The 17949-nt window shown below is 39.8% G+C and overlaps 4 protein-coding genes across 4 annotated transcripts; 2 read left to right on the top strand and 2 right to left on the bottom strand.

The window, feature by feature from the left end:
• Positions 1–1070: 1070 nt before the first annotated feature.
• LOC145708259 (uncharacterized) lies at positions 1071–7444 on the top strand. The gene is made up of 9 exons (XM_081785915.1): positions 1071–1314; positions 1949–2237; positions 2684–3148; positions 3427–3741; positions 4055–4315; positions 4611–5087; positions 5469–5815; positions 6054–6417; positions 6457–7444. Exons 2-9 carry the CDS (start codon positions 2081–2083, stop codon positions 6930–6932), a joined length of 2862 nt encoding a protein of 953 aa, XP_081642041.1. The 5' UTR covers positions 1071–1314; positions 1949–2080; the 3' UTR covers positions 6933–7444.
• A 3020-nt stretch (positions 7445–10464) lies between these two features.
• On the top strand, positions 10465–11383 carry LOC145709421 (uncharacterized). The gene is made up of 6 exons (XM_081787103.1): positions 10465–10485; positions 10655–10842; positions 10915–10970; positions 11052–11099; positions 11198–11261; positions 11308–11383. The coding sequence occupies exons 1-6, from the start codon at positions 10465–10467 to the stop codon at positions 11375–11377; spliced, it is 447 nt and encodes a 148-aa protein (XP_081643229.1). The 3' UTR covers positions 11378–11383.
• Positions 11347–13864, bottom strand: LOC145709422 (uncharacterized). The gene is made up of 4 exons (XM_081787104.1): positions 13711–13864; positions 12415–12503; positions 11834–12377; positions 11347–11791 (listed from the first exon to the last, which is right to left on the bottom strand). Exons 1-4 carry the CDS (start codon positions 13862–13864, stop codon positions 11436–11438), a joined length of 1143 nt encoding a protein of 380 aa, XP_081643230.1. The 3' UTR covers positions 11347–11435.
• An 88-nt stretch (positions 13865–13952) lies between these two features.
• Positions 13953–15627, bottom strand: LOC145709423 (uncharacterized). Its single transcript, XM_081787105.1, has 4 exons — positions 14998–15627; positions 14552–14959; positions 14397–14493; positions 13953–14037 (listed from the first exon to the last, which is right to left on the bottom strand). The coding sequence occupies exons 1-4, from the start codon at positions 15539–15541 to the stop codon at positions 13953–13955; spliced, it is 1134 nt and encodes a 377-aa protein (XP_081643231.1). The 5' UTR covers positions 15542–15627.
• Positions 15628–17949: the final 2322 nt, after the last annotated feature.

Here is a 17949-nt window from a genome sequence, read left to right on the forward strand (position 1 = left end):
TCTTTTTGGAAAAAGAGTCATTTTTGATGATGACGAAAAGCAATTTTTCTAATAAGTTTTTTTGACCAATCAGAATCGTTGAAATAGATGATGGACCAATCAGAAGGCTTAATTCTCTAAAAAATTTTGAAAAATTTCAAAAATGATAATAAAGACTTTTGTATTATAGAAAAAGTATTTTGACAATTTTGTAAGGTGTTTTTTCTTTTATGAGTCTGGCAAACATAATTTTGTGGAAAAACGTGGTTTGAACTTGTAATGTGGCGGGGTTTGATAATTCATTCGGACGGTGAACCAAATGTTCCTTAACGTGAGGGCGTCCACGTGCAAGTTAATCGCAGCCGGAGCCAGCGAAATCAAACATTTGCTGCTGATCCAACTATCTTTCCATTCTCTTTTTCGCCAAGTCAAATAAACTCAACTTTTACCTAAAATTTCAGGATTACTGATATCGCTCCTGTCCATTTCCACAAATGCCCTCGACCTCTCTGCCGTCGACAAATTGCCACTCTGCCAAGGAGGACACATCACAAGTCAAAGGAATGGGATCAACTACTTTCAACAGTTCTTTTTTCTTGAATAAGTTGAGTTAATCTGGCACCTAGAAAAATCGAGGAGTCGCTTGCGGCTTCGAGCTTAAAAATTACTGAAGCCGCACTTTGCGCGGTTTTTTTTTGTTGAAGCTCGAAGCCGCAAGCGGCTTCTCGACTTTTCCAAGCACCATTTTGACTAAAATTATAGAGATCGAGAAGCCGTTTTCGGCTTCGAGCTAAAATATAATTGAAGCCGCGCTTCTAGCGGCTTATTATCTTATTCAAGCTCGAAGCCGCAAGCGGCTACTCGATTTTTTTTAATTTTAGTCAAAATGGCGATTTTAGCAAAGTTAGTCACGCGTTAAACTTTCGTAAAACTAGAACTTATATTCTAGTGCGCGACTAATTCTGACATGTAAAATTCATTGAGCGCCGTTTGTCCAACTTGGATCGCAAATTAAATAAGATTAAAGCCCCCTTCTCCATTTTTTCTTTTGTTTAAAATTTGAAAGTTTGTTAGAAACTGATTTGGTAACAATTTGTCTGATCGCAAAACAGTGGCCTGGAGAGGCAAGTGCCGAATGCGAACTGTCGCTGGCGCATCGAAAGCGAACAAAGCAAGAAAATCAAAGTGACCTTCCACGAGCTGACGCGCGATTGCTCGAATGACGAGGACGAGATTTATCTTCTCGACGCGCAGCGAAGCGTTTTCGGTCCTTTCTGCTCTCTCGCTGCAAATTACAACAGACACAGAAGAACTGCAGTCAATTTTGAACACGAGGTAACGACAAAAAATGGACAAAAAATGAAATTGAATCTACCCGAATAAAATGGACATAAAAAACACAAAGGGACAAAGATAAGACTAAAAATCAATATGACTAAAAAGTACTAAAACCTAAAAAATAGACTACAAAAGGTGACTGACTCAATTTGACCAAATATGAACTAAATAATAGAAAAACAAATGAACTTTGGTTAGACAAAAAATATACTTGACTAAAACGGACAAAAACTTGAAAATCGACTAATAACAAAGTGGTCTCAATTTGACAAAAGACTAAAAAAAGACTAAAATTGGATAAGACTTGAATTTCGATGACAGAAAATAGACTGAAAATCCAGTTTACTAAAATTTTTAGTCTTAAAAGAATCATGAGTAAAATGTACTAGAACTGACAAAAATGACCTAGATAGTCATTTTTAATCCTTTTCGACAACAAAATTGATTATTTTCTTTCAATATTTTCGAAATGAATCGCTTTTTGAGCCTGATTCGTGCATTTTGATAGACGTACCTCAGAATCTGACCTCAAATGAAACAATTATTATTTTCACAAGGGATTTTGAAAAAGCAGGGCATCGTTAACGAGTTTGAACGATGTTCTAAATCGCATTAACAAATTATTTCCAAGGTCGACTTGCCGGAGAGCGCTGACGAGATCGAAGGAATTTTCGACGGGGACGCGGTCGAAGTGGTCTATGTCACCGCGCCTGGAGGATACAAGTTCAGATTCAAGTTCTACTTCGAGTGGGAGCTCATCGAAATGCCCTCCGCCAACGGCACGCTGGTCGCGATTGGAGACAACGAACGAGAGCCAATTTTCCCGGATGGCGTCAATGTGCACTCAGTTCCGACGACAGGAATCTGCGGGCCAGAACACTTCGCCCCTGCCGCGCTCGGTATCTTTGCCACCGAATTAGGTAAGCCACAAAATTAATGTAAAATTTTGACAAATTTTCTAAAATTGCCAATTGCTCTATTATATTAATGACCATGTACTACTAATTGAAAGAGCTTACAATTCAAATACATCGAATTGGAATTTTAATTATTGGGAAAAACTAAGGGTAGATCTTAGATCTTATTCTAAATCAGGGTTCTTAATCGCTTTTTTTTCTCGCAGACTTATCATAGTGACACCCTAAATTTCTCCTTGGTAGCGGTTTCTTCGCTAATTGGTAAATACAGTCAATGAAAAGAACCTTCTATTAGAAGCTTTGGTGTTTGGTACAAAATAAAAGGCGCGTTTTTGTGATGTCAGATTGGGCTCGCTTCACAAATTAGCAACAAACAGCAGCTCACTCACTTTTGCGCCACGGTTCCCAAAACAAGTCCCAATTATAAATTTATAACGCCTTTTATTTAGACTCGACTGCAGCTCCAGAAACGGCGATGGAGGGCTTCTCCAAATTCGCAGCTGCGATGACTGGCTTCGACAAATACTTTGACTCGCACTTTGCTGAATATTGCGCCCTGGAGTCGACCCAGCTCCCTTGCGAGTTTTTCCACTTCCAGGACGACGTTACTGCTCAATTTCTTTTCGGTCACTTGGAGGCGCTAGTCGGCCATATCATCAGCCACTGCGACGACGGATTCGGCCATCTCTGGTTGAAAGAACTCAGCGAGCTCGAATCATGGATTGGAGGCGAGATTCCAACTGTCATCGTTCCCGAATTCAATCAAGTCACGGTCAAGGACGGCAATCTTTGCGACGAATGTCTGGTAGACGCAGACTGCGGCGATTTCCATGAGAAATGGATGCGATGCTCCTCGGAGACCAAGCAGTGCGTCTGTGGCAATCACTGGGTTGATGCCAATGGAGACCCAACTGGTGAGTTAAAATTTCCATCGCGTAAAAAAGGGGACGTATGTTTCTTAGATATGCGAAATTGCAGGCATTTCTGAGTAATGATGCGCCGATATTGGACAAATTGATGACGTAGCCCTTAAATTCTTGCATCGGTAGCTTGAAATTTACATTTTGCGAGTACTAGAATACTTGAATGCACGAAAATATCGGAAGCAAGTGTATCCCCTTCATATTTACGCCGTAATTTGAAATTATACGATATGGAGCATCTATTCCTTGGATAAAAAATTGTGTTTCAGACGGTTGCGAGGCTTTCTCCGGCGACTACACTCTCAACCACAATCAGTGCTCTGGCGAAAATCCACCAAAAACAACTACCACCGTCAAAACAACGACAACAACGAACAAGTGGCAAACAACTTCTAAACCAACAACTACCACAACAAAGACGACAACAACAAAAAGCACAACGGAAGCAACAATTCCATCTCTCTGCGGATCTTGCTCGAGCAACAGCGATTGCGGAAAGAAGTCCAAGTATCACATGGTCTGCTCGGACGAGGGCCAATGCATCTGCGACAATCAATGGATCAGCACTTCTGAAAACAATTTTGGTAAGAAGTTAGATCAGATTTTAGAAATTAGGGCAATCTTTTTGATTTATTTTTTTTTCTGAAGACTTTTATTTGAAATTTAACATAGTGACACCCTTATTCAAATTATGAACAAAAATTTGACATAAAATGACATAAAATAAGGGTGTCAATACGTTAAAAAATCTCAAAAAATGCCTCAGAAATATCTCAAATTGAAGGTCGTTTCTAAACGATAGTTTTGAAATACTTTCCAAGATATTTCCGCACTCAACGTGTCCTTCAAATGTTTTCAGCGATGTCGAGCGCTAATCTAATTCTTGTATTTTTGAAGACGGTTGCCGAACGTTCAGCGCGGGCTACGAAAAGGACCAGGAGCAGTGCTCGCCCAAGACCACCACCGCGCCTCAGAACATTGATGAGACGACCGCAATTGTTGATCACGCCAAGGTGTTCAACGTCATCGAGGTCGGTAACAATTGCCCGCAGCAGTGGTTGAAGACGCCAATGGAGGACGATAACAACCTTTGGAACGAGTTCGACGATGGCCTTCATGAACATGATGAGCCAATGTGCGCCTTTGAAAATCTACCAGGTAAAATCAACATGAATCTTTTGGAAGATAAGAAAGAAGACCAAACGAAGGGTCGAACTTAAGGGGGTAGACATCATAAACGTAGAATATAATTTTTGACAAAAAAATTATTAAATTTTCAATGGAAATTAGAAACTCCGACCTTCAGAAAGGATCGAGATAAGGGTTTGAACTTTACAAAGATAAAAAATAATAAGGGAGTCAAAGCATTAATTTTGGGAGAAAACTCAGCGCGAGAATCGATGTCTAAATCTCTTCATTTGATGATAGAATTCTCCTTACCATAAATTTTCAGCTTGCACGAAACCCCTTTTCGCCGGCGTCGCTGCTTCCGCCTGCCACTCTTCGACGCTGATTTCCAACTACAACGCTGTCGCCGACGAGCTGGCCCGAGTCTCCGTCTCTGGCGACTTTGACCGAACTTGCGTGTTTGCTATTGCCCGTGCTCCCTGCTCCGCGCTCGATTTCAAGGCCATTTCCGATCCACGAGAGTACGCTTACAAATTCGCCGAAGTCGTCAAGACCTTTGCCATTGAAAAATGCGGCAAGAGCCATTTGAAGAATTCGCTCGGACCGATGCTCATGCAAAACGTCGAAATCTTGGAAAACGCTGCTAATGGAAACTGCCCAGCCGAGCTCGGGGATTTCGTCTTTGACGCTGAAGCTTTCGACGAGACGGATTTCAGCGATGTTCCAGTTCATACAACCACGACTACTACAGTTGCCCCGGAAAAGGATGTCCAACAAACTACTCCAAAATCAATTGACGGAAGTAAGTCAACGTATCTTTTGGGAAGGGGCTATTTCTGAGCGAAATTTTTGTAGCCTTCTTAGCCAATAAGGGTCCGAGAATCGCGCTATCGACCAATCAGCATTGATTTACTTGCCTACGCAAATTTTGTCGCTCAAAAATTGTCGCTTCGCTTTTTCGAAAAGACTTTAGTTTTCTTATATATTACAATTAATTTGAACATCGACTATTATTACCTCAATTATTATCTCTAATAACTCTTTATTATTACCCAATCCACCTCATCCCGTTTGTGCAACGAGTTAACATGTTCTACGACGCACGTAATCATAAGCATAAAAGCCCGGTGTCAAGTTAAATTCGATAATTGAGCAAAGAGCGGTGACTAACAATCCACTTCAGAATTCACAACGCTCAAGGACGGCCAATGCACTTCTAAAGCTTACGGTCGATTGGCCACCGTCGTCTTCGATGCCAGAGCTTTCGATCTCGTCGACGCCGACACCGCCAAAGCCAACTTCAAAAGGTTCGCGGACGAAATCGGCCGATTGGGAAAGAAAACGCAAAAGTACGAAATGCAGCGCGGCGAACGACCAGATTGCGAAGTTGCTACTTCCGGAAAGATGCCCTGCGAACTCCTTGACTTTCCTTCAAAAGAAATGGCTTGCCAACTTGCTGAGCGGGCAAAGAAGCTTTACTTGCATGTCAGAACTTCTTGCAACAATGCTTGGATTAACATCTACGGACAGGTAAAAAATGATAAAGGAGAAATTCTTCGGTTTTAAAGAAAAATAGAGGATAGCCTTGTTGATCTTAGGGTTTTTGCATGGGCACCCTTATTCACTCCGGAGGCCACTTGAAAATCAATAAGGTTAGCCCCTATTGATAATAGCCTATTATTAATAGGCTATAATAGCTTGTCTGAAATAACACAAAAACAATATTAGAATTATCAAAATTTCTTTCAAATTATTTTCTTCTTTTTAGACAATTTCTTCTCTCGTCGAAGCAGCTGAACCGGTTTCTGGAAGCTGCCCGCAAATTGGCGAACGAATGGAAAAGCAATTGCTCCAAGAATACACCGAGCGTCATGCAGAGGAAAACGACGGCGTCGACTTCAAACAGCAAATCAAAGAGATTAGAGATGCAGTCAAAGAAGATAAGGCGGAGAGGAAGAGAGAACGAGGCAGCAAGAAAATGCGACGAGAAGACCGAGAGAAGAACAAGCTCAAGAACATGGCGCGGCGGCGAATTGAATCGGCGATGGTCGAAGTTAACAAGAAACAACAGAAACTTGAGCAGCTGAGAATTGCCATTGCCGCGGCAGAGGCTGGAAACTACGCTCTTTTGGGTAAGAAATAGTGCAAAGATTAGGAGTTTAAATTTTCAGCCCGCGACGAAGAGAACGACGTTGTGGTGGAGGAGAACGATTCCGGCATGCTGATGGACTTCGGAGGCGAGTTGTACGAATCCTACGAGTACGGCGAGTACGAAGAGGAGGAAGAGGGTGAGTGCGCGGTCCCGGTGGCGCTTGAGATCGACTCGGCCGTCGAGTTCTTCAACGCGTTGGTGGAGGCGCAGACTTCCCCGCGCTCCAAGTTGCTCCACAACGCCGTGTCGCACCGCGTCAAGCGCCGCTTCGAAGACGTCCTCAACTTCATCCGCGTCGCGCCCGGCCACTGCCCCGAAGAAGTTCTCGCCAGCTGCGCCAACGTGAACCTGGTCTACGGAAAAAGACGCGCCAAGATCACGGAAATCATCGAGGCCGCCTCGCAAATCGTCCAAAATATCGAGGAACAGTGCGAGGGCGCCTCCTTTGCCGAGTTTTTCTTGAGCGTCCATGGCAAAGCGGAAAATCTTTTTTAACCATTAATTAACTAATTAATAATTCATTACTTAAATTACTTTGTATTTAAAATCATTTAACAGCAAAACTAGCAATAATCAATATTTCCTACCATTTGCCTAAAAAATCTTTCTTTTTCGAGTTTCAACTTTTTGAAAACAAAGGAATTCAATATAAAATATTTTAATTTCTCTCAAAAAATTAAAATAGTTAATTTTTTAAAGCCAAATGCCAGTGAAACAACTTTCGCCATTTTTTTCCTGATTTCCGAAATACTTGGAATCAGAAAAATAATTTTATCTAGCTTTAAGCTTGTAGAAACAGCTCTTTTTTATATTTAAAAATTTAATATCAATATTTTGAAAAACGAAAAAATAAAACTGAGAACGAAAAAATATAGCGCGAGAAGAAACCTGTACAAAACACGAATTGAAGAAAAAGGTGCTAGACTTCAATCCTCGCCCAAGAAGCAACAGAATACTTAAAATCACGACCCTGCTCTTTCTGTAAATTTAACTTCTGTAAATAAAATCCCTTCGCAATCAATACATTTATTGTTTTTTTTTATTTCCAAAATGGAAAAATTTGTCAATAAGGTTTTAGAAATATAAAGGTCAGAGGCATCGTGAATTTGACCTGTCGATGATGATGCTGAAGATTACGGTAATCTAAAACAGCTAAAGCGGAAAGGACAAGGTCATGTTTGTAATAACCCCATATAGATGTGCGTTGCCCTGCTTCTATCAGCCACTACCAGAGGTCCATATTTAGGGTTAGGCTTAGCTCAATTGACCTAGCTTAGCAGCTGAGCCATAAGCTGGCTGGGCTCGGCAAGCTGTATGAAAAACCTGAATCAGGTTCTAAAGAGCTAAAATGAAAAGCTGCGTCGCGGTTTTTTTAATAAAGCCGCAAAGCGGAATCACAAGATGACCATTTTATTCATTTCAGCTCTTTAGAACCTGACTCAGGTTTTCCACACAGGTTGCCGAGCCCAGTAAGCTGGAGACGACTGCATTGCTAATTTGAAATGAGCATTTTAGAGACGAATTTTTGTACAGGGTTCTTTTCTATTTCGCCCTTTTTCTGTGTCCCAAACAAGCTGAATCCGGAGATTGCTGTTTTCGCTCTTTCATTATTTCTAAATTTGAAAAGTGACAGTTCCATTTACGTGTTTCAGTCACGTTGATCTGCCAAATTCACCACATCTCGCCGCGGCTTGAGCTCTTCCACGCAAAACTGATAAGATCGAGCGATAACACTATTCAGACAACTTTGGAATAAAACAAATGGTCAATCATTCACTACCGGCGCTGATTACTTTTTAACGCCATTTTGTGATTAGTAAACATTTTCCGCGAAACCTTGAAAGGGAGAGTTTTAAAAGACCAGGTCAGCAGGTCTACATCTCCCGCGCCCTTCTTTCCGGCTTAGCGAGTTGGCAGTAATGATAAGCAGTCACAGCCAACAACAAACATTCGAAGCAGCGCACGTTTTTGTACCAATCATTCGCCGAATTCATCCTTTGACCTCAAACTTGGCTGTTTGCGCTGATTTTCTGTCTTTTTTTGCGTTCTTTTTGAAATTTTTCTTTTTCGGATTAGCAACGAGAATTTTAATAAATAACTAAATTACGTCTTTCATTGTTCTTTGTTCTAAGGTGGCTTGTTTCGAATAAAGGACTCAATAGGTGACAATCTATAGACATGCGTACATCCCTGCTCAATTATTAAAATCAAAATGTGACCATCTGACATGTAATCATTTTCTAACAGAAAAAACGAGTTTATTTCTTTGATCTTAAAAAAGAGATAGCACCTGATTAAAAGGTAACGTTTTTCTGATATTGGCATCAGAAATCGGCATTTTTACCGATAGCTAACATAGTGATACCCTTATTTGCTTTTAAGAAAAAACAGTTTGAACCGTAAACAAGTTTACATTGCCGTAAAATTTTAAATCTTAATCATAAATTTTTGCAAAATTTTTAACTAATAGTTTTACTTAAGTAACACATTAGGATGGTGACTTTTCTTCAAAAGTTAACATATTGAAACCCTTATTAAAGTTTAATCAACAGACAGTTTAAACCTTAACTTGGCTCAGTCAAATTTTTTGACATAACTGGCGCTAGCTGCTAAAATTGCTGCTAAAATGGTCATTTTGAATGAAATTTTAAGCGCAAATTTTGTAAAGTTTTGTCCAAAAATTCAAGTTCTTGATGATCTCTTTAGCTAAATTAAGGATTAAAATTCCTGTTGATTGAGTTAAATAAGGTTGTCAACATGCTATTTTTTGGAGAAAAGTCACCATCTTTGATGTCTGCTCCATTTATCCCCGTGGCCTCCTTTTTTTGGTCAGAAGCAGTAATCAGAATAATCAGAGTTGTTTTTTCTTTGATAGGCGGTTGTCCAGGCTGTCCGGTCTCTCCCAAAAGAAATTATTATTCTGTAAAGGCTTCCTCCGACAGCTTGAAGGATATCCAACGGGCCTACTCATCACTAATTGGTAAGTTGACGCAAGTAGTTTTATGTATATCCAAGGAGGAGTATATAAACTTAGCCCAGCAAAAAGAGCACTACTTCTTCAATAACCAAAATCGAAAATCGAGAGAAATCTTCTTCGCCCAAAGCGATTCTTAAAAACCGCTTTCTTGAATAATAAACAAGGCCGTGACGTCGTGAATGAAAATTTTTATATATTTGAGCTTTAAATAATTCAACAGAAAAAGCAAATACTCAGCTTTTCTCAATGAAAAAGGCTAATAACAGGTTCAAATTGGAATCTGACAGTTCAGCCACTAGTCTCTCAAATCAGGATTTTTGTTCAAGTTATTTTTTCGCATCTTCTCTTTCAGAAAAGCCGCAACGCGGCTCTTAAAATCCTGACTCAGATTTCATACACAGTTTGCCGAGCTCAAATGTAAAATCAAAGAGAAAACCCGAAAAATGGGGATATTGAGGTCTACCCCCTTAAAACCGGAAGGCATAGGAAATAGTAGCACTGTGCTTGTTTTAACAACTGCTAGTACTACCTACTGTCTACATACTCAATTATCACATTTTTGAATTATAGAAGCGTCGGATAGAACTGGCCACTCGAGAAAAGGGAATTTACAATCCGCCAAGAAAAAGGAACGATTAAACTTGCACCAGTATTTTTCTTCTTTGGGCGATTTTAAAAAGAACCAAGATCCAACAAAAAAAGAAGAAATCAACGAAGAGAAACGCGCGATTTTTGAGACTTTCTGATTTTTGGTAAGTTCAAAGAGGAGCCATTATTTTCAATAATTATTAATTAAACAGATAATGTTGAATAATTAGCGCGTAGATACTGTGGTTAATTCCGTCTTTTGGGAAAAAGGATATTTCGTTTTGAAAAGTGTGAAATATACATTTGTTGGCGAGGAATCGTGTCGCCCGATTAATGATTTATTTTTTTATCTAGCACAGAGGACACAGAAAAGAAGGATGACGCACTTATTCAAGAGACAACTGATCATGCTCACCGTTTCCGAACTCGCTCTAGCAACCAGTTTAGAGGACATTTGCAAGGATGTTTATTGTACAAAGGCAAGTACACTTGTTTTACAAGAAGTTTCGTGGTGACCCCCTTATTTTTTGCGGGCTAGACTTTCTTTTTATCAAATAAAATAAGGGTGTCACTCTTTGCCCTAACTGCTCAAAATAGTTATTGTTCATGTTAGCCCTAACCCTAACCTCCTACCCTAATATTCAAATTACAGTGTTTCGAGTTGGTTTCAATATTCCGCCGTCCAATTCCCGCCTGCCAAAAACTGCTTTCGCTGAAAAACTGCTGCAGCCTAATTCTGAACGGAGCCGACGGCTTAGTCACCGTCCGCGCGTCTTCCTGCGTCGATTTATCCACCGCCAAGATCAAAGTTGGCAGCCAGGACGAACTCGGCGCCTCGAGGTAGAAAATAAATTGAGGAGCATCGAATTCAAATACTGTCTCTGCTCCAGCGCCAATTGAAAATTAATTTAGTGGTATTAGCGAAGACGACCTCTCGAATGTCATCTCTCAGAAAATCGATCTCTTCAGTAAGTACTTACTAAAACACAATTTCAAGACTTGAAATTTACTTCAATTTTTCATTTTGTTTATTGGATCATCATTTTAAGACCCAGACCAAGTGGAAGTCTGCGAGCTCAAACAAACAATTGAACCTGGTAAGAAGTTAAAATGGGAAACAAAATTTCTCATTAAAAATTATAATTAAATCCAAAAAATTATTGGCAATGAATTTTTTAATCATTAATATTTTTAGGATTACTTCTGCTCCTTTTTGGAGCCTCAATCATCGGAATGATCACAATATACAGTATTTATCTGTAAGTTACAGATAGGCAACCATGATTTTGATTTTATGAATTTCAGATTGAAATTTGGAAACTACAAGAAACGAAAGGATTACGAGCAGCCCTTGCTGAACTCGCCAAAGAAATAAAACTGCAAATTTTTATTCAAATAAACACACATTTTTTAAAAAGTTGATCGGTTTCAGTTTACAAAGAAGTGAGAGTGATTGAATAAGCTTGAGGCAGAAGATACCATTTTTCGGTTTCCATGTTGAATTCTTCGTTCACTAACTCAACAAACTCGTTGTTGTCTCCAAAATAAACGAAATCGTTGTAGCTGTTAAAACAGTCTTCCATCATTTCGTACGAAGCGTAGAATTCTCTATTTTCTGGAATTCTGATCTGAGAGCCGGAATGGTCGATCAAAGTGTTTTGGAGAACGAATTCGGAGTTTTCGATTCGGTCCAGCACCATTTGGTGGAAAAGTATTTCTCCGTTGCTGTTGAGATAGGCACCGGTTACAGTCAGGGGACGAGAGAAGACGAAGTTGCCATGGAGGAGCACTGAATTATAAATTATATTTTTTTTAGTTTTGAGTTCTTTACCTTGCTCGAAATCAAAATTGGTATTTATCGAGGGCATGATTCTGCTTATTTTTATAATTTGCCATCCACTTTGATTCAAATAAGTCCTGAATTTCAATCTTTTGAGAAGCAATTCGATTTCGTTCTTTTGAAATTTTTGTTCATCGAATTTCGGATGGAGATTAAAGCCAGCCAAACTCCGCGGATAAACCAGCATTGTCAGTTTTGTGAAGATTTTTTCGAGAGTAAAGTTATGTTCCATTTCCCAAGTTCCAACTTTCAAATCATTTTTGAACGCCCATCTCAAAAGCACCGAAACAGAAATGGGTACACAAAGATCGCTTTCTTTTTGGTTTAAAACATTCTTTGTCACGTTTTTGTAGTCGAAATTGATCTGTCTCGTCAGTTTTTGTTTCAGACTGGCCATGGCAGTTGATTTTGTCAAATTCGGATCGTCTAAGCAAAAATCAGAAGACGCGTTTTCACGAGAAATGATTTTTGACAAGTTTTGGATTTGTTTGGTGGATGGTCTTGTTTTGTTTGAGAGCCACTCAGCATTGCATACCTAAAAAGTATTTTTCTGATATAACAAGGAGACTGACCTCTAGTTCTTTTTTGATGGTTTCTATACGTTTTTCTTCGATTGGTTTGAACAGAAGAGTCCAGGCTGTCTTCCACTCGCAACAGGGGTCTGGATTCGTTTAGCGAATTCGCTCATGAGCGAAGCGAACCGAAGCTTTCGCTTTTTGTGATTTCAATTCGTTTCGCTTCGCTTTCGCTTTTTACCGAAAATTCTCGCGAAAACTTCGCTCAAAAGAACTCGTTCCCAGAAGTGAAAATTTTGCTTTTTTTGCTTAGCTATAGCTAAAACTCAAGTTAAAATTTTGCTTATTATTGAACTAAGCTTTGCATTGAACAGTTTTACTGTTTTCAAAGTAGCCAATATTTTGGGGAGTCACTTAATAGCGCCGCCTTGCGCCGCCTTGCGCCGCCCAGTCCTGCTTAAAATTTTTCTTCTCGAAGATTTTCGGCGTTTCAATGATGATTTTTTTCTGTTTTCTTATCAAAACGTTTATTCTCGTATATTTGAATAGTCTGACCACCAGAAAAAAGAAAACTAATAATTTAGGGTGTAATTATCGGGAGTCTAAATTATCTCCATATTTCGGCATAAAATCATCAATTTATTAAGCACGCGACGGGCCAAAGGCCCTTACGCGCGCATTTTCTGGTAGAGAACTCATGGGGTTGGCGGGGCCCAACTCTCGCTCTTGTTCCGATCATTTACTTTGGTCAGGATTTGGTCAGACGAGACCCGGTTTGTACCGCACCGGGCGGCGCAAGGCGGCGCTATTCAGTACCCCCCATATTTTGAGCTCGTTGAGCTGAGCTGTCCTTCCCGTAAAATCATTGAGCTGAGTTGACTCTTCAAAAAACTCACTCAGTTGATTTGAGCAAGGCAGTCCATATTGAAAATGATTGACATGAGCTGAGCCACACAACCTTTTCAGCTCACTTAAATCAGAGAGGGAGAACGAACGGAGTGGTCTCCCTTTTGCCTAAGTCGCTCTTTGACCAAGGACGGCGAATCGGACAATTGGCGATGTGTATTAAAGTTATATGATTGATCATATAACTTTATTTTATTGGCTTCCCCACAATCAATCCTGACTTCACCATCTTTAATCCCGGCTTCAACAACTTGAATCCTTGCTTTTCAGACGTCAATCCTGGTAGCTCAAACGTCAATCTTGTCATCTCCAGCATCAATCCCGGCTTCTTTAACGCCGATCCGGGCGTCATATATTTTTATCCTAGCCTCTAAGACGTCAGTTTCGGCTTATCAGTTGTCGATCACGGCTTCTCCGAGATTGGATTGACGTTGGAGAAGCCTATACTGGAATTGATGAAGCCGTGATTCACGTTGGAGAAGTAGGGATTAACGTCGATGAACCAGGGATTGACACTTGAAAAGCCATGACTAAAATCGGTGAAGACAGGATTGACGATGTAGAAACCAGAATTCACGATGGAGAATAAAATATCAATCATATTGGAGAAGACAAGATTGGCGTTTGAAGAAGCCAAGATTGACATTGGAAAAACCAAATAATGTTTCAATTAATCAAAATAAATTTATTCAAATCGCTGTTTGTTCAAGATCTCCGTTTCCCAAAGTTGGGTAAACAGCGACTCGGGCAAACGGAGACCACTCGTCCGAACGTCTGAAAAGCAAATAAAAATGAAATCGAACTTGAAATGGACTTGAAATGGATTTTTCAAAGGTTAGGAAGTACAGTAGATAATCCTCTAGTGGGTAGGTCACTTTATCGCGTCGCTACCCGTAATAGGATTCGGTGCCCTCCGCGCTCCTTCTGCAAAATAGTGGCAAAATAGGGCTCCGCTACCCACTACACTGTAGTGACTACAGGATTCGGCGCGCGCTACCCACTAGAGGATTATCTACATATTCTCTGAAAATTTCGCTTCGCTTCGCTTTCGCTTTTGAAATTTCGATTCGCTTTCGCTATAAATTTTTGAAAAATTTTCGCTATCGCTTTTCATTATTGGCCAAAATCCAGACCCCTGCTCGCAAAGAATAAAGATATGAGAACGAGATACATAATCTCCGTAGACTTCGCCTATTTGCTCGCCATGAGAAAAGGCAGGAGACCCAGCATCTACGAAAAAGTGATAGAACACAGCGAGCATTTTCAACAACTCCAACTCAAAACTTACATAAACAGACGCTACTTCTAAATTTGCTCCCTCTCCTCGCGAAACCCATCTTCTGATAACTTTCTCGACCTGTCCTTTCGTGAACAATGCTGAAATCGATCCATTTTGGTTCTCCGTCTTTTTCTGGTTTCTGATCGTAATGCTCAATTCCTATTTTCAATAAATACTCTCTTCCCTCTGTAACTCCAATCGCAATTTTCTTCCTCTCTTCCAAATTCAACTCGTCATTTTTCAATTTGCTTCTCAAATCTGAGTCGCATTTCTCCATAATCGTGATCCAGCCAAGACAGTCTTCTTTCTCCAAGTCGCTGCTCAAGAAGACTTCGATGTTGCAGAAATTTTTGATCACGTTTTTGTGAAAAGGTATCACTCGAGCGTCGTTCTTTTGGAATTCGGCGACTCCGTATTCTTAAACAAATGAAAAATAATTTTAAGAATAAAATTACCTTTCGAAAGATGAATTTTAAACTCCATCTCCTCATCCCCCGTAAACAGGGCCGGATCAAAAGCCTGAATGCGAACCGCAACATCTATTTTTCCGAATTTCTCTTTCAAAACAATCGCTTCTCCTCCAGCTGAAATTAATTCAAAAGATTCATCGAGAATCCATTCTCCGAGTTCTTCTTTTAATTCCGATTTTTGAATTTTTCGTCCTTCGAGGCCTAGATTTTTCGAAAGGATCATTCTTTGAAATGAAGTTATTCCCCATTCTTCCTGAAATTTGCCGCCCCATTTGTCAGATGCAAACACCTTTCCTTTTCCATGTTCGAAAATGACCTCGTCCCATTCAGCACATAAATCATCTTCAAACTGCATTCTGTCAATCGACAAAATCAACCTGTCCAAATCATCTCTGCTCGTTTTTCTCTTCAATTTCTTTTGAAACTCTTCCAGCCATTTTTCAACAGCTTCTCTTGTCAGTTCTTCTGGATGCGTCCGTACGTCCTCGTAATTATAAGACTCATTAAATTCTTGAGTAATCTTGTCCATTTTTTCTCTTCCAAAAGTGATGATTTCTCGAAAGACGTTAAAATAATTAACAAAAAGAAAAACAGTTATATTTTTGAAATGATGATCGACTCGCTGGTTTTACGCGCAAATCATAAAACTCTTTCGATTACGCTTTTTGGGTCAATTTTAACGATCTCACCGACGAGCAAAATGCGCTGATTATCGCCGACAGCGGTTCTTTTCGTTGTTGTCAACGACTCGTCGAGTCAGGCGTCAATCGCTAGAATCTTCGATAGAGCATAAATGTTTTTGTAAATGTTATTTTCAAGAAAGAGAAAACATGAGCTCGCGTCGAGAATCTTCCAAAAAGCACTTCCGCGATTCCTCTTCTCGACGAAGAAATCGTTCTCGTTTTCGACGTAGTCCTTCTCGAAATAGGACCAGAGGACCATCAGTGATGGTCCATCACCTAGAAAAAATGAAAAAAAGCAAGAAAATCGCCAGCTTGCAAGGGAGAAAAATGAAATAAAAGAGACGTTTTTGGACAAGAAACTCGAAGAATATTCGATAAAAGCGGACCCCGACGTGAGAGAAAAGACCGATATCTTCTCGGACAAATTCGACCCCATGGCGTTTCTTTACAGTGACGTGGATCCTCCGCACTTTGACCAGCAAGCACCCGCTGCCGATTGCGTCGAAATGCTGCTCGCCAAGTGGGATCGCGAAGACGGACTTGTAATAGGTACTCAATTACTTTAGCGGTCTTTGCTTATTCACTTTTTCCGAAAAGATGAAAACGTCGGAAAGAAGAAAAGAGGATGGAAGAAGGAGCTAAGAAAGATGGAAATCAAGACCAGAGATGTCGCAAAGCTCAGGTACAGTCGCCTGAAAAATTCAATTAACGATATCTACCCCCTTAAAATTATTATACTCTGTATTTCAGAAATAAATTGATTTTTTCAAATGAATATTCAGAGAGATGTCAAACGAAGCAAAAAGAGCAAAGCAAGAAGAAAAACTCAAAAATCAAAAACGTCAAGAATTCGAAGAAAACTCTTCGGACAGCGATGAAGTTGACTTGGACAAACTGGCTTGGAAAATGACCGGCGAAAGTCTCCCGCAGCAAAGATGGGAGGAGCTCTATGGAAGGAAAAATAAAGAAGACATTTTTGAAGAAAAGAAAATGGCGGGAAGAAGAAAATTTCGAAGATTTAGGAAATAAAGATACAATATTAGCATTTCTTCTGAAACCTGACCTGAATTATTTTTGTAATTAATTTTAATCCACTATTATTCGAATTGCGGCTACCACTGTTGCAAATAATAATAAATTAAGCTACTCAAATTTTATTCTTTTGCGATTTTTAGACAAGGAAGGTTGCAACTAGAATCGGTAGAGGACCAATTCTTCCGTAATATTGCTGGAATTGGTATGATACCAAACCCTTTCTCTGTTAGAGATTAGGATAAGGGGGCTGAGAGTAGCCAAATTGTCAAAAGAATTGGTCCCGTACCGGGAGTACTCGTTGCGGCGCTGGTCCCGCGAGTCTACCATCGCTCGTGACGCGGACCTCGACTTTGTAGTTCTTTTCGCCGATTTCTTTGCAGACAAAATCGCTGGGAATGAGACCCTCGAGAACTGCGAAAACTGCTTCTTCTGTTGGAGCCGCTTTCAAAACGAATAAGTATTTGGCAAAGAAAAGGGGATTCTTGTCATGGCAGGGTTGAAAATTTCGCGGAGGGTTGAAAATAGTGTTTACTAATTAAAACATTTTTTATTAAAAAAGTGATCATAAAAGCACAGATAAAGTGAGAACAGAGATTACACTTGTCGTCTTTTTATGATTGGTTTTATAAAAAAATCCATTTATGAGGATCAAATTTCGTCGATATAAGCCAAACGATGACCCCATTTTTTTCATTGAAACCCTACATGCAGAGTATTTCTTATACCTTCCGAAGGCCTTTTTGAAAATATGACACTTTTTTTTTGAATCTCAAAATATACACATTTATTCATTTTGTATTTACAGATTGTTTTCTAGTCTGCCGCATCATAAATAAAAAAAAATCAAAGCAGCTCGACGTTTGGTTTTTTCTGTCGAATGATGTCATCGCCAGAACCAGGAACTTTCAGGTTTCAATAAAAAGTCTTACTTCTACACAAGGTTGATGGAAGTTAAATTTCTAAATCGCTGTTTGAAACTTTACTGATGAAGCAAAATACTCGATGGAGTATGCTTTTGCAACAAATTCCTTTCCAAGCTCCAGGCGCCGGTGGACCAGCCAACAGCTTACAAGGAAACTTTCTAGGGATAGCCTGGTTCGCGTCTTTATCCGACTTGTTTTTCATGACTCTGAAAGACAATTATATAATCATTTTGATGATCAATGAACATGGAACCTGTGTAGAAAACCTGACTCAGGGTTTGGAAGATCTCCAATCA

This window comes from Oikopleura dioica, chromosome XSR (assembly GCF_907165135.1).
Source record: "Oikopleura dioica chromosome XSR, OKI2018_I68_1.0, whole genome shotgun sequence".
Classification (NCBI taxonomy): Eukaryota; Metazoa; Chordata; class Appendicularia; order Copelata; family Oikopleuridae; genus Oikopleura; species Oikopleura dioica.

Bases quoted from the DNA above. Each gene is read 5' to 3' on its own strand.
- LOC145708259 (XM_081785915.1), top strand. From the start codon at position 2,081: ATGCCCTCCGCCAACGGCACGCTGGTCGCGATTGGAGACAACGAACGA. The intron at 5,088-5,468 runs GTAAGTCAACGT...AATCCACTTCAG, and splicing joins TCCAAAATCAATTGACGGAA to AATTCACAACGCTCAAGGAC. The intron at 5,816-6,053 runs GTAAAAAATGAT...TCTTCTTTTTAG, and splicing joins GGATTAACATCTACGGACAG to ACAATTTCTTCTCTCGTCGA.
- LOC145709421 (XM_081787103.1), top strand. From the start codon at position 10,465: ATGTTTATTGTACAAAGGCAA. The intron at 10,486-10,654 runs GTACACTTGTTT...TTCAAATTACAG, and splicing joins TGTTTATTGTACAAAGGCAA to TGTTTCGAGTTGGTTTCAAT. The intron at 10,843-10,914 runs GTAGAAAATAAA...AAATTAATTTAG, and splicing joins GACGAACTCGGCGCCTCGAG to TGGTATTAGCGAAGACGACC.
- LOC145709422 (XM_081787104.1), bottom strand. From the start codon at position 13,864: ATGATTGATATTTTATTCTCCATCGTGAATTCTGGTTTCTACATCGTC. The intron at 12,504-13,710 runs GTATAGGCTTCT...AAACGAATCCAG, and splicing joins TCACGGCTTCATCAATTCCA to ACCCCTGTTGCGAGTGGAAG. The intron at 11,792-11,833 runs GTAAAGAACTCA...TTTATAATTCAG, and splicing joins CAATTTTGATTTCGAGCAAG to TGCTCCTCCATGGCAACTTC.
- LOC145709423 (XM_081787105.1), bottom strand. From the start codon at position 15,541: ATGGACAAGATTACTCAAGAATTTAATGAGTCTTATAATTACGAGGAC. The intron at 14,960-14,997 runs GTAATTTTATTC...CATTTGTTTAAG, and splicing joins TAAAATTCATCTTTCGAAAG to AATACGGAGTCGCCGAATTC. The intron at 14,038-14,396 runs GTCTGGATTTTG...TTTGCTTTTCAG, and splicing joins TTTATTCTTTGCGAGCAGGG to ACGTTCGGACGAGTGGTCTC.